Raw genomic sequence first — 15115 nt, 5'->3', positions numbered from 1 at the left:
GGGAAGGCGGGCTAGGGGCTAGAGGGGAGGAAAGAGAACAAAGGGCCGGCCAGACGTAGCCCTGCCTGGAATGGAGCCGCCTTGCTGCTGAGCTATCAGTCCACGACGACGTCTTGGCAGGGTCGGCTCTCAGCTGTGAAGTAACAAAGGCAGGGACCCCTCGAGCAATCGCCCCTCACCTGTGTGTGCCAAGGATGCCCCAGCAGCCTGACATACCTCCCACCCCCACATTGGAAGGCTCTGCAGGTCCCCAGACCATCTCCTGCAGGGACTGGCAGGCCAAGAGGCAGAGCCGAAGGCTAAGCCCAAACAGTGAGCAAGGGAGGGAATTCAGCCATGACCATGGCCTAAAGGCACTGAACTCGGGGTCCAAAAGGGACTCCAGGCTCTGCACTGCCTCCCGCTGGCTGGGCCTGAGACTGCGCTGCGCCCTGAGTATCTCCCCATCTCATTTCTTGCAGCACCTCCTGGTGTCTGGGACAATTCATTCAAAGAGCCCTCCCTCAAACCACTCTCTCAGCTGATCTCAGTATCTGGATGGGCTGCCTGCTCCTGGGCAGATGACACTATAGCAGCGCAGGGTTAGAGCACAAAGCCCCTGCTCCTGGAGTCATGTGACAACAGCCAAATCTCAGCTTTCATTTAAAAAAAATAGTAAGCTCCTAGCCCTTGGGGTTGTGGAGAAAAGCTTGACCACGTGACCCAAGTGTGGCTGACGCTTGCCTGAGTCTGCACCCAGCCTGAAACAACAGCTCGGAGAGGTGTGAGCTGGCCCAAGCCCACCGAGTGAAGTGTGGAGCCATGTCGTGGGGGCAGTGCCCCAGTGCAGTGGGGGGCAAGGGAGGTCCCCTGTCATGGGGTGGGCCTAGGACCTCAGATTCTGTAATCCAGCCCTGGACTATGGTTACTCTCCAGAGATTTAGACAAGGCCTCTTGGCTGCTTCTGTAGCCAGAGCATTTGGGGACGCAAGCCCAGCACTGGCTGCACGTGACTCCCCGCGAGTCGTGTGCACCTTTCACGCCCAGCAATTCCCCTGAGCCCTTCTCACCGTTCCAGGACGCCAGCATCTTGGTGTCCAGATGCGGGCGTGGTCGGTGACCCCGGGCTTCGCAGAGACGCTCTCTGCTCTTCGCCAGCATCATCTTGAGCTGTTCCAGGCCCAGCCCGAACCTGGCTGCCGTCAGCTCCAGGGAATACTGCACAATCAGCACGTTCTGCCCCCTCAGCTCCTTGTGCGGGTCCTGAAATGAGGAGCCAGCAGCATCACACCTCCCACCTCATGGACCAGATGAGGCTGCACCGCTGGCCAGGCCTACACTTGTGCTCTTCAGGAAACTTCCTATCACACGAGGAACAGCCAGGACGGCCTCCCATCACATACTCAAGTAGGTGACTGTGTCCTACCCCCAGGGTGGCTCTCTCCAGGGACCCCTAGCTAGCAGTACCTCCCTCTCCAGGCCCCAGCAGCCAGCACCACTCCCCCCACAGTATCCCCAGCCGCCAGTGCAGATTCATCCCAATAACCACAGCTATCAGTGTGACTAACAGCCAATATTTCCACATGGTGTCTTCCCAGTATCCTCAGATACTAGAGTCACTTTCTCCCAGTGCCCCCAGTTGCCACGTATCATCCCCTCCCAGTCTGGCTAACTGCCGATATCTCCATACCCCTTCCCAGAATCCCCCTGCCAATACAGTTACTTTGGAATCCTTCTCCCTTCACTACGCCTGTCCGCACAGTTCAGAGGCCAGTGTCCCCTGTGTCCCCTCCCCTCCTCCATTTCCCTCCCCATAGCCTGAGGCCCACTCTCTCAGCTCACCTTCGCTGGGCTCACGTTCCCACCTTCCTTCACCCCATAGTGATGCATGAACACATCTGCCAGAGTCTTCCTCTCTGAAGCACCCTCCACAGGCTCTGGAAGGAGGCGCTGTATTTCCTCTGCCGTCCACACGCAAAACGCCCCCTCCCGCTTCTCTTTGGACTTGGCTGTCGGATAGGAGTCTGCATCCTCTGCACTGTAGAATCCTCCAGCCTGAAATAAGCAGCAGCACCATTAACACAAACACGCAGGCCGGTAAGAGCTGCCACCCCCTCACCACACATGCGTTAGCAATGTACAATCAAGCCTCTGTAACTGATCACCCTGGCCAACGGGTGGCGTTGCAGGGAACAGGGCAGAGGGGTCTACTTCGGACAAAGAGACATTTCCACCCCAGCCAGCAGAAGGTGCTGCAGGGAACAGGGCAGAAGGGGATACTCCAGGTGCAGTTTACTGATATATCAGTATGGTCTGGGGATGCAAGAGATCTGGGTTCAGTTCATGTCTCAGCTTCTTGTTTGACCGTGGGCAAATCCCTAAATCTCCTCGTGCCTCCGTTCCCCCTCCATAAAATGGGGATGGCACTTCCCTCCCTACCAGGGTGTTGTGAGGCTAAAATCCATTACTGATTGGGAGGCGCTCAGGTAGGACAGTCGTGAGGACCACGGAAATCCCTACATAGGTCAGGCATAGACCTGTCTCTGTCCCAGGCAGAGAGAAGCGCTGCAGGGGACAAGACAGAAGGAGACAGAACTGGCATAGACCAGTCTGTTGCAGCCAACAGAGGTGGGGATACACAGGCACGAAGGAGCCTGGGCACTGGGAGCGGAGGACCGGGTTGCCCTCGTGCCAGTGACTTTGATCGCTGGCGAAGCACAGGAGCCGCCGGATGTGATGGCAACAATGAGGCAAGTGATTCCCACACCCGTGCGAAGGTGCTGACTTACCCTGTCGCTCAGATCTCGGGAGACGTAGAGCAGAACGTCTGCAGCAACATCTGCAAAGAAGTCATCGCCAGAAATCTGTTAAAGACACAACAAGGATTCCATTCCAGTGATAACAAAGGGAGGAACAGCGACGCTAACAAGATCGAGCAGGGGCTCCTAATTTAAAGGCTCATGCAGGGAAACAGCAGATCTGTTGGTTCAAGGATTGCACACCCAGGACTGGATTGGAGGGTCACCGTCACACCAGGGAAATCTGCTGGTCTCTGTGAGTTACCCCAGATCTACACCAGGGTTGCTGAGAGCAGATGTCCTTTGGACGCTTACACAAAGTCAAGCTCAGAACGTCCCACCCAAAGCTCCACTCTTGCTTGTGTTTGAAACCTTGGCAGCAAAACCCTTTGGAGGCTAGCAGGGTGAGGCAGGAATCCCCATCTGGCCAGAGACCGGCAGAGCATGGCCAGAGTCCCCGGCTTCAGACAAGCTGAATTTCCTGGGATGATCTCAAGACAATAGATGGACCAGTAATTTCATTTGCCTCCATTGCAGGTGACAGGTAACAAGGGTCCTCAGATCCATCACACGTGGGCCCTACACTTAGACCCCGTATTGCTCTAGTGTGGCCACGCACAGCCTCTCTCCTGCTGATTCACACCCGCTGCTCTGGGAAGCAGGATCCCCATGCTGGGGGAGTCGAGCTCCCAGTGGGGTCTGTGTCCACCCTCTGCCCTGTCCCTGTGGGAAAGCATCTCCACGGATGCTCAGCTGAGGGATCTTCCCACCTGTGCCGTGCTTTTGGCTGATGCCTCACAGGTTCGATAGCTTTCCTCTTCCCCCTCTGCGTAATGGGGAGAGGAGCCTCAACCTGCAGGCAGCTCGTGAAGCCAAGCTAACGCCAGCACCTTCCTCTGGGCTCCTCACTCCAGGCAGGTTGGGGGCATGAGGAATGCAGGGGCATCCTTCATGCCTGCAGCCCAAATGCATGACTCCGATGCTTCTGAGACTTTCCTGCCCCGTGCTCCTGGCAGAGGAGTTGGAGCACAAGGGGGTCCTTCCTAGGTCACATCCCAAACATGAAGTTCCCCATCCCATCTGCAGCTCTCTGCCCCCTTCCAACCCCTGTACAGTTCTCCGGCTCTCTGAGACCAGGGGTTCACACCTCTCCCACACACTCCCCTCCCCAACCTGTTAGCAGAGAGAAGGAAGAGGATGGCGTTACTGAGCCTGGCAGAGAAAGGGTTAAAACCAAGGAAAAAGTGTTGAGATGGGACAGAGAGCCACTGGGGAGCTGGTGCAGGGAACTTGACACACGTGAGAAGATGCTGAGACACCCATGTATAAGACACCTGCTGTAACTCCAGTTCACTGATTGCTGGTTAACCTGAGATGGCTAACAGCTGTGTACATCCTGATCTACAGACTCCCCCAGCGTGCATCAACAACCCATGCTTGTGCCCTGGGACACACACTGGTGGAGAGTCTAAGTGAGCGTTTCCGAAGGCGTTTGCTAATGGTAGTTCAGAGGGAACCGATTAACTCTCAAACACTGTTGAGACATGTGGGGAGGGTGGAGGGACCCTGACACACAGGGCTGGAGTAGGGAGGCATCCTAAAAAAACCCCTGTCAAGTCTCAGAGTGAGCAGCTTCTGTATCTGAAGTATTCTGTATTCAGAGCTTCTGTATCTGAAATATTCTGTATTCAGAGCTTCTGTATCTGAAGCTGCTGCCAGATTCCCTCGGCCTGTCTTTGGTGGGAAAGGGCTGAGGATGGGCAAAGGGCTCAGGCTGGCTGGGAGGACCCAGTTCTTCCCATCTGCTCTCCACTCAGCGGTCTGTGGGGAACGAATCCGTGGTTCCTGGGTGAGATGCTAGCGGATCAATGTTTCCATCACAACAATATCCGTTGCTGATCATGTCCGGTGAGGGCTTGGGCACGTTGGCAGGGCTGCACGGGGGAGGAGTGCGCTGCCCTTGCCGGTGCTGTACCAGTGCTGGGGACAGGACGCCAACTAGCTGCCAATTTGACACAAGTGCTGCTCTTTCTCTGCAACATGCTGGGATTCTCCAGAGCCACAAGGAGCAGGGATCCCAAATGTCATTGAAATGATCTGGCACCTAACTGCCTTCGGTGCCTGTCAACGGCCTGGCCCAGAGCTCCCTCTCATCCTGCCAATGCTTGTGCAGCAGCTTCTGTGCCTGGCTGGCACAAAGCTCAGACAAACTTCCCCTCAGTGCTATGGACAGGGACCGCCAGAGGGTCGGGTGGAGTTTTTGACTGGAGCCAGTTGTCCTGGGGATAAAGTAGAGGTCTGGGGGGCTAGTCCTGGCTCTGTCACTGACTTGACGTGTGACCTTGGCCAAGTCACTTCACCTTGTTGTGCCTTAGCTACCCCACCTGTAAAATGGGCCAGTGCTACTTCCTCACCCCCCCCCCCCACCGCTTTGTAAAGCTCTCAGAGGCCCCGGAGTGTGGCATTCACAAAGTCACAGCGTTACTCTAACCAGGTAGAGTTAGGTAGCTCAGGGGCTAAGCCTGGGATCTCAGTGGGGACACAGCGAATGGAGCCGGGGAAGAGGATGTTGGCAGAGCCTGCCAGGAGGGGGAGGGTGTTGGGTATGTCCCAAGATGCTGGGAAGACGTTGCCTGCTGGTTTGGTTGGAATTCCCTCTGCCTCAGGCAGCCCGTGTCACCAGGCTTTGCTCTGGCAAGCCAGCTCTTATTCTCCTTTCCCTGCGGAAATCCCCAGCCTGGATAATGCCATGTAAATCCAACTGCTCAGCAATGTTCTCTCCTTGCCGCCCGAGGCTCTCCTATCAGCTCTCATCACGCTCCTGTGGAACTAAACAGCCGGTTAGTGCCAGGGTAGCCTCTCACCAGGGAGTCCCGGCTGCACTGCTGCTGCTCCCCATCACCACCCACATTTTGTCAGGGACAAGCCTGTCAACAGCCCCTTTCCATCCCAGCCTCCCCTCACCTGAGCAGGAGTCTTGGGACAGGACATGGAACCGGGCTGAGGCTATCCGTGAGTATGGTATCTGTCTCTCTCTCGGCACCAGAGGACAGCTGGCAAGTTTTCCAGTCCTCCCCACACCAAGCACACTCTGCAGTCTAGACTGTCCGAAATGAGCAGCTTCTTGCTGAGATCAGACCTCTGCTCAGGGGCCAATTCTTCTGAGTCTTGATTCAGAGCTTTAAGTTATCACCAGAGCCAAGAGTTAAAGTGGGCCTACCTGAAACGCCCTGGCATAGGCCACGGCTAGCTGCCCCTGATCATACAGCATCTTCTCAAAATGAGGAACGTGCCATCTCTGGTCGGTGGAATAGCGGTGGAATCCCTGCAGAGACAGAAACAGTACACGTGCACACAGGTCGCCCCTGGTCAGCAATGCGATTATACCTCCAGGGTTTTCCTTCATGCTACCCAAGCAAGATGCCTCCAAGAGCCATCGCTCCAGGCCATCTAACACCCAGCCCCCGTTACCTGAGCAATGTGATCATGAATCCCACCATAGGCCATCATCTTGAGAGTGTGCAGCGCCATCTGCAAGGCCCGTGCACCATCAGGGGATGCCCGGTGTAGGGCCCAGTATGTGAACAGGAAATTTAAATTGACTGCAATACAATAACAAAGCCGCGCACCTGAGGTCAGTTCCATGCCCTGCGCTGCTCCCTTCTGCTGCGATGGCTCAGTTAGGAGACAATGGACTGACCTGGCGTGGGGAACTTTGGAAACTCTGAAAAGCCGCCATATTCCTCATCATATGATTCAGACAGCTGCTGAAAACACCTGGCCATCACCTCTGGAAAAGGTGGGGGTGAATCTTCCCCTTTGATGCTGATCTCAGCCCTGGCCAGCAGCGCTGACATAATCCTCTGGCTATTCTCCAAAAGGGCATTTTTGTTCCGCTTCCACTAAGAAGGAGACCATGAAAGAGCCGGAAGGTCAGTCTTGCCCCATCAGCTGTTCATGGCCTTTGTCCCCTCTTGATGAGGTTCCCTGTGTTATTCAAATCCAGATTCTGTCTTCAGGCCCAGTCCAGTTCTTTGGTCCACCACCCAATGATTCCTCTCCCCAGATAAATTCTAATCAATCTCTAACCCATCCAGAGCTCTGTGCCTCTCCCCTATGCAGAGTCCATCAGCCGGTGTTTTTTCTCACTAACTGGCCCCTCTCTTTTCCCCACATCCAGTTTGCTTGTCCCCCAAACACACATGTCCCCACTATACCAACCCCAAATCCCAATTTTCCACATCAACCCTCCAAATCAAACAATAAGTGCTAATAGCAAAAGCTAGTCCACTTCCCTGTCCCAGGTTTCTGTGCTGTATTTTTCTGATGAGGACCCAAAAACCTACCACAAAATCTCAGGTCACAAAAATGTATATATACCTGATCGGCAATTCGGAGCAGCACCGTTCGAAAGCCGACTTGGTAAATTCCATCTTCGGGAGGGAAATACGTCCCACCTATGAAGGGTTTGAGGTCAGGAGTCAGCCACACACTCATTGGCCAGCCTCCTCCACTGCTGGTAGCCTACAAGAAAAACCATGGATAAGTAATCATCTCTCGGCCATCACTTTGTATCACAATGTGCGTGATGGTGGAGAGGTTCTTTCCACACCTCTTGTCATGCATTTCCCCTTTCTTCTCATTGTTCCATGTCAGACCCACCTCCTCACCTGCACAAAGGTCATGTAAACTTTATCCACATCTGGCCTCTCCTCACGATCCACTTTTATGCACACAAAGTTGTCGTTCAGAATCTTGCCGATCTCTTTGTTCTTGAAGGACTCCTGCTCCATCACGTGGCACCAGTGGCAGGTGGAATAGCCGACTGAAAACAAACACTGTCAATTAAAGAAAGGTTCCAAGCTGATTACTGGGACAAATGTCCTACTAATGAAATCTATTCACTGTGGAATACTCTCCCAAGGGGATCCCCATTCAATGGGACAGTTACAAATCGGACTGGAGAGTAAACTGCAGAGAATGAGTCTGCACTGGGGAATGAAGGTTAGGTCACTCTGTCATTTCCATCTCTAACCCCTAGGATTTTGCCCCATAGGCTCTTGTAAACAAGAAGGAGCCCATTGGATAATAACATAAGAACGGCCATACTGGATCACATCAAAGGTCCATCTTGCCCAGTAGCCTGTCTTCTGACAGTGGCCAATGCCCGGTGCTTCAGAGGGAATGAACAGAACAGGTAATCATCATGTTGCCCATTCCCAGCTTCTGGCAAACAGAGACTAGGGACACTTCAAAGCATGCTTTTGCCCAGCTTAAACTAGTGTCCATTTAAGGACTAGTCTGCATGTGGAAATTAACCAGAATTGATCACGCTTAATCCATTTTGGAGGTGGATTAAGCAAAACCTGAAAACAGCACTCTTGTTCTGGATTAAGTGTATCCACACAAAAAGGTATTCAGGAATAGCTACAGTTATTTAAATTCAGATCCTATCTTATTCTGGAATAACTTCTGTGTAGACAAACCCTAAAACTATCTGATCCTCTCATGCTGATACCTAGTACAAGGTTATCAGGCAATCTTCTCGGAGAATCTCCAGTGCCATTCACACACCAGCCTAAGACAAAGCCGCTTGGCCTATGGTGTAATTTACATAACCATGCATGGGAAAACTCAGAGCATTTGCCCTTGGGTTACCTGACAGAAATATCAGCTTGTTTTCTTTCTTTGCTTTATCAAAGGCTTCCTGGCCCCATGGGTACCTGGGAGAAAAGAAAGAAAGGGGCTTCTGCCATGAGGGCTGCTGGGTTTTATAATGATACATTTTACACTGGCTGAGAACCTGTTATAAGATGGGAGGCAATCAGTGTGCTTGTTGTGGATAACCAAATCCTATTCCGGGCTCTGGCCTGCAGCACATGGTCACCTCCTGCCCCACAAGGTTATCACAAATCTGAGCACGCACGACATGAAGGGAAGAACTCCATAGCCTCATGGTGACACACACAATTCCACAGCATCAGGGTGATACCCAGTCCCCACCCCACACGCACCTAAAAGTCCCTAATAGAAAACTCTGGCTATACATTTAAGCCAGTGGTGGGCAACCTGCAGCCCGCAAGCCATAGGGTACCCACCACTGATTTAAGCTGTGCTGCCATCCATCCCAGATCCCACACACCCTACCCAGCTTCACTGCTGGCAAAATGAAAGGGGAGAGGGGAAGGCTCTCTCTCACCAGTCCACCGGATTGTGGGCATGCTGGAGGAGGTAGGGAGACTTCTCGTTAATCAGACGGTTGGTGTAACGATGGATGCTAGATCGGCTGCTTTTCCCTCCTGTGGCCATGGCTGGGCCCCCTCTCAGAAACACAGTCCTGTGACAAGGAACACAAAGGTTTGTTAGCATCACTCATCCCCGCAGTCGAGTAAGACACCAAAGTCCCAAGAACTGCTAAGGACTGGATCAGCATATGGCCCAGGCTTCTTGAGGTCCCTGTACATGCCCGGAGTGATCCCCGGTGGGCTGGCTGCGGCAGTGTGGTCAGTCTGTATCTGTGAATGCTGCCAGTTCCTCATTGCAAACCCCAGGCTGGAATCATGAGCTGTGACACTAACCTCTTGGGTTACTGCAGGGGTCTGGGTGGAGGTGACTTAGGCCCCGCCAGCACAAAGCTAGCTCAAGCACGCCCCCAGTGGGCAGGGGAAGGAGTGTTAATGCTGCCATTGTGATGCGGGAGCTGTGTCATAGCCTAGCTGAGACCGGCTCCTACAGCCCAGGTGCACAGCTGCAGCAAGGGAGGGCTGTGTCCTCTCCCTCCAGCCAAATACCAGCTCCTTAGCCATACCAAGGAGGCTCCCTGCTCAGCATACACATGGCTCTTCTCCCTGCAGCCCCCTTGCTGCTCCTTTGAGCACACTCCAAAACGCTTCCTTTTCTGTCCAACACAGACCATCCACCTATATAAAGCTCATAACTGCCACCTCATTCTGCCGCAGGTACCTGTACTCATTCCCACAGTATGTGAGTGCCTCACAACCAGGGCCGGTGCAAGGATGTTTCACGCCCTAAGTGAAACTTCCCATTGCGCCCTTCCCCCCGCACCCCTGCCCTGAGGCGCCCTCCTCCCCGCGGCAGCTCCCTCCCTCCACCCTGAGGTGCCCCCCCCCACAGCAGCTCCCCCCCTCCGCCCTGAGGTGCCCCCCCTGCAGCAGGGAGAAGTGAAGCAGCTCACTCCTGCCAATCAGCTTAGGTGCCGCAAGCCTGGGAGGCGGGAGAAGTGAAGCAGCGACACCGTGCTCGGGGTGGAGACGGAGCAGGGGTGAGCTGGGGCGGGGAGTTCCCCTGCATGCCACCCCTCCCCCTTACTTGCTGCAGGCGGCTCTTCCTGCGCTCCCCTGCCCCAGCTCCCTCCGTCTAAATGCTGGCGGTGACCAAGGAGGCTGAAGATCCGGCCGCAGCAGTCGCTGCCGAAGAAAATGGCACCTCCCTAAATCCTAGTGCCCTAGGCGACCGCCTAGGTCACCTAAATGGTTGCACCGGCCCTGCTCACAACATCCCTGCGAGATAGGGAACAGTTATCTTCCCCACTCTTCCAGCTGGGGAACCAAGGCACAGAGACTCACTCCAAGTTACACACAGTGGGGTAGGCAATGGAATCCAAGTCATAGAATCATAGAATATTAGGGTTGGAAGGGACCTCAGAAGGTCATCCAGTCCAACCCCCTGCTCAAAGCAGGACCAATCCCCAGATTTTTACCCCAGTTCCCCAACTGGCCCCCTCAAGGATTGAACTCACAACCCTGGGTTTAGCAGGCCAATGCTCAAACCACTGAGCTATCCCTGGAGTCTCCAAAGTCTCCAGCCAGTGTCCCAACCTGGACCACACACACAACCTCCTAGCACCCCAAGAAAACTCAGCCCTCAGGATCCTCTGTGTGGACCCCCCCTTCCAAAAAAATCTCTCCTTTTACCTCCTAACTGTTCTCATAGACCTTAAAAGTCCTCACCGCCACAGCCTTGACTCACTCCACAAGGAGACCAGCAACAGGGACTTTACATTTACACAGCTACAAAATGTGCCAGGTGCTCCTCACACTGATCCAGAGACAAGATCCTCCTCTGAGTTCCCAGCCTAAATAGGCAGAAGCCAACAAAAGATAGGAAGTAACATACACAAGTAATTCAGTGAGCTGGGTGGGGTCACCTTGTCTCTTGGGTCCCACACTTTTTGTGAGGCTCATCTTTTCTCACTCAATCTTGTCATCATTTTGGAGGAGACCAAGGACCTGGTGGGCCTTGTGAATGGAGTAACTCCTAAAATGGGACATGAAGGAGGAGGAGAGGATGGAGACAGGGTGGAGCAGGTCCAGAAGGGGGTTCCAGGTGTAGGGGGGGTGGGTGAGAGACAGAGCAAAGACAAAAGCAAGAGAAGGGAATGAAGGGGAAGGTTAACTACAAAGCTTAGGCCAAGAGAAGACAGATAGGTAGAGTAGACACTTATATGGGGGATTAGTATCAAATGATCTTGACGTTACATAGCTTCTGGGATCAGCTCCAAAGACTGCAACCCACAAATAATCAATGCTGCACCAGGCAGATGTACAGGCATCAGCACGGCATCGAACATCCTAACAGTGAGGAATGGGGCTCAGATTCAGAGACAGGCAAATGAGGCAGCTGATCTCTCCCTGGTCATTACCAATCTGAGCAGAGATCAGTGGCAGGCTGAACAAACACATAACCCCCAGGAGCAAAACTGGGTCAGATCTAGCTGTAGAGAGCACTTACTCTCATACTGCGATGAAGGGAACATCTCAGTCCTAGGGGTGGCCAAGGGGAATAGGGCTATATTGGGGCTGGTGATTTTTCTTGACTGGCAGTAGGACAGATAGGGAACCTTATTGTAACCTTGTATAACCTCCACCCATTCAGTTCGTTAAATCCCCCAATTGTCTCTTGTCATGCACTTAAGTGTAGTGTTTAGCACAACAGGCCTCCTAGGGGCTGCCAGATTCAGAATACAAACCATGCCTCATAATAACAGCAGCAGGCAGGACAACACTCTTGGGTGTGGCAGAAATTCTCTCTGGGCTAGACTAGGGGGAGCAAAAGGATCATAAACTGTCAGCGCCAGGGACAGGAGCGGTGCCAGGGTTTTGGGCGCCTTAGGTGCAGGGCCGGCTCACCGGTCCCACGGCTCTGGCGTGTCTGCGGATGCTCCACCGGAGCCGTGGGACCAGCGGACCCTCCGCAGGCACGCCTGCAGGAGGTCCACCGGAGCTGCCTGCCGCCCTTCCAAATCCTGGTGCCCTAGGCGACCGCCTACGTCGCCCAAATGGAAGCGCTGGCCCTGGCCAGGGACAGACAGAGGAGAATGCCGGGCTGGACAGATGACTGCCCCCCCCCAATGGATCAGTACCAATGACAGACAAGGGGCTTCTCCGCCTGGGGCAGACAACATCTCCCTTGGATCAGTATCCGAGACAGAGAGTGGGTCAGACAGAACCACCCAAGGGTCAGTAGCAGCAGCAACCCAGGGTGCTCCCACCAAAACACAGAGCCAGACTTTCTCCCCCGCCTTTCTTCGGGGCTGGATCGAAGACAAGCCAGGGCCTCTCCCTGGGTCAGAGAGCCACACTGCCCCTTGGGACGGCGCCAGACCGGGGGGCGGATCCTATTGGGTCAGACAGAGCAGCCTCCCTCCCCCAATCCTGGGGGGTCTGGGGGCTCCCCCTGGGGCTGACACAACCACCCCCCCTCTGGATCAGTCCCGGGAGGGCTGCTCCCCGCGGGGCTCCTGTGGGGCTGTGACATGTCAGCAGTTCCCGGACCGGGCCCAACGCCTGGCCCGGCTCCGTCCGGGCTCGGCCCCGGTACCTGCGAGTCCAGGCGGCTCGGTTCGCTCCGGCCCGGCGGGACAGCAGGCAGCAGCGGCGGAGCAGGGGGGCGGAGATCATGGCCGCCGCCAGCGACTCGCTCCCGGGCTGCGGGGAGGAGGGGAGGCCGGCCGGCAGGGGGCGGCAGCGGCTGCCCAGGCCCAGGAGCGGCCGGGCAGCCCCGGGCCCACGGGGCGGGACAGGGGCTCTGCGCCGGGGGAGGAGCCGGACTGCGGCTAAGGCATCCGCCTGCCTGCACTCCGGGGGTGGCCCTGCCTCTGAGAACCCAGGGTGCGGCTGACCCTGGCTCAGGTTCTGGGGGTGACCCTGGTTCTCAGTCCCCAGGACAGGGCTGACCCTGGCTCAGGTTCTGGGGGTGGCTCTGGGCTGAATCCCCAGGACAGGGGTGATCCTGGCTCGGGGGGTGGCGCTGGCTCTGAGTCCCCAGGGTGCAGCTGACCCTGGCTCAGGTTCTGGGGGTGGCTCTGGGCTGAATCCCCGGGACAGGGGTGATCCTGGCTCGGGGGGTGGCGCTGGCTCTGAGTCCCCAGGACAGGGGTGGTGTTGGCTCAGGCTCCGGGAGTGGCCCTGGCTCTGAGTCCCTAGGACAGGGCTGACCCTGGCTCAGGCTCTGGGGGTGACTCTGGGCTGAATCCCCAGGACAGGGCTGACCCTGGCTCAGGTTCTGGGGGTGACTCTGGGCTGAATCCCCAGGATGGGTGATCCTGGATCTGGGGGTGGCCCTGGCTCTGAGTCCCCAGGACAGAGGTGACCCTAGCTCAGGTTCTGGGGGTGACCCTGGTTCTCAGTCCCCAGGACAGGGCTGACCCTGGCTCAGGTTCTGGGGGTGGCTCTGGGCTGAATCCCCAGGACAGGGGTGATCCTGGCTCGGGGGGTGGCACTGGCTCTGAGTCCCCAGGGTGCAGCTGACCCTGGCTCAGGTTCTGGGGGTGGCTCTGGGCTGAATCCCCAGGACAGGGGTGATCCTGGCTCGGGGGGTGGCGCTGGCTCTGAGTCCCCAGGACAGGGGTGGTGTTGGCTCAGGCTCCGGGAGTGGCCCTGGCTCTGAGTCCCTAGGACAGGGCTGACCCTGGCTCAGGCTCTGGGGGTGGCTCTGGCTGAGTCCCCAGGCCGGGGGTGACCCTGGCTCAGGTTCTGGGGGTGACTCTGGGCTGAATCCCCAGGATGGGTGATCCTGGATCTGGGGATGGCCCTGGCTCTGAGTCCCCAGGACAGAGGTGACCCTAGCTCAGGTTCTGGGGGTGACCCTGGTTCTCAGTCCCCAGGACAGGGGTGACCCTGGCTCAGGTTCTGGGGGTGACTCTGGGGTGAATCCCCAGGACAGGGGTGACCCTGGCTCAGGTTTTGGGGGTGACTCTGGGGTGAATCCCCAGGACAGGGGTGACCCTGGCTTTGGGGGTGACTGGCTCTGAGTCCCCAGGACAGGGCTGACCCTGGCTCAGGCTTGGGGGTGACTGGGGCTGAGACCCCAGGACGGGGATGACCCTGGCTCTGAGTCCCCAGGACAGGGCTGACCCTGGCTCAGGCTTGGGGGTGACTGGGGCTGAGTCCCCAGGACAGGGGTGAGCCTGGCTCTGAGTCCCCAGGACAGGGCTGACCCTGGCTTAGGCTTGGGGGTGACTGGGGCTGAGTCCCCAGGACAGGGGTGACCCTGGCTCAGGCTCTGGGGGTGACTCTGGGTTGAATCCCCAGGACAGGGCTAAGCCTGGCTCTGGGGATGATTGTTGGCTCTGGGTCTGAGTCCTGGGCCAAGGCAGCTCCAGGCCTGAATTCCATGGGACCCTGCTAGGCTTTGGGGTTTGCGCACCTCTTTGCAGTCCTCTATTCAGGCTGGGCCAGGGCCCTCGCCTTTGCTCCCGGGAAGAGCCAGATGTCCCGTTACAGAACTACATGCCAACACCCCGTCTGTGAAACTGGTCTCTCAGTGAAATTAATAAGCACCAGATTTAAAACAAACAAAAGGAAGTACTTCATGCAACACAAAGTAAACCTGTGGAACTCATTGCCAGGGGATGTTGTGAAGACAAAAGTATATTTGGGTTCAAAAAAGAATTAGATAAGTCCATGAAGGTTAAGTCCATCATAGGCTGATAGTCAAAGTGATACAACCCCATGCTCTGGGTGTCCCTAAGCCTCTGACTGCTACAAGCTGGGACTTGGTGACAGGTGATGGATCAGTAGATAAATTGCCCTGTTCTGTTCATTCCTTCTGAAGCATCTGAAACCAGCCACTGTCAGAGGAAAGGATATTGGACTAGATGGACCGTTGGTCTGACCCGATGTAGCCATTCTTAGATCATCACTGCTGGAATACAGGGCACAGCAAAGCCTACACTGGATACCACTCCTGGGACATTAGGCATCAAATGAGGGAACGGTGATCATCCTGCACTGCACACACAGTCAAAGTCCCTGCCAGTATTGCCAACACCAGGCATTCAAAAAGCAATGAGTCAGAGCTCCCCAAACCAGGAGATG

The 15115-nt window shown here is 55.8% G+C and overlaps 1 protein-coding gene across 4 annotated transcripts in view; it reads right to left on the bottom strand.

Annotated features, from left to right (window-relative positions):
- SPATA20 (spermatogenesis associated 20) overlaps positions 1 to 12721 on the bottom strand; it is a 35789-nt gene extending 23068 nt beyond the window's left edge. The window contains exons 1-12 of one of the 4 annotated variants that reach the window (XM_030534118.1): positions 12618 to 12702; positions 10748 to 10872; positions 8977 to 9114; positions 8436 to 8500; positions 7448 to 7602; positions 7158 to 7301; positions 6478 to 6679; positions 6249 to 6379; positions 5998 to 6102; positions 2769 to 2843; positions 1822 to 2034; positions 1050 to 1242 (exon numbers count right to left, since the gene is read on the bottom strand). In XM_030534118.1, coding sequence (XP_030389978.1) covers positions 1050 to 1242; positions 1822 to 2034; positions 2769 to 2843; positions 5998 to 6102; positions 6249 to 6379; positions 6478 to 6679; positions 7158 to 7301; positions 7448 to 7602; positions 8436 to 8500; positions 8977 to 9086 — 1393 coding nt within the window. In that variant the 5' untranslated portion in view covers positions 9087 to 9114; positions 10748 to 10872; positions 12618 to 12702. Of the gene's footprint in view, positions 1 to 1049; positions 1243 to 1821; positions 2035 to 2768; positions 2844 to 5997; positions 6103 to 6248; positions 6380 to 6477; positions 6680 to 7157; positions 7302 to 7447; positions 7616 to 8435; positions 8501 to 8976; positions 9115 to 10747; positions 10873 to 10913; positions 11022 to 12617 lie in introns of those variants that run through there. The other 3 variants (XM_030534117.1, XM_030534116.1, XM_030534120.1) reach the window with 3 other exon arrangements.
- Positions 12722 to 15115: the final 2394 nt, after the last annotated feature.

This window comes from Gopherus evgoodei, chromosome 15 (assembly GCF_007399415.2).
Source record: "Gopherus evgoodei ecotype Sinaloan lineage chromosome 15, rGopEvg1_v1.p, whole genome shotgun sequence".
NCBI lineage: Eukaryota > Metazoa > Chordata > Testudines > Testudinidae > Gopherus > Gopherus evgoodei.
The sequence above is the reverse complement of the archived record's forward strand: the minus strand, read 5'-3'. Positions and strand labels throughout refer to the sequence as shown.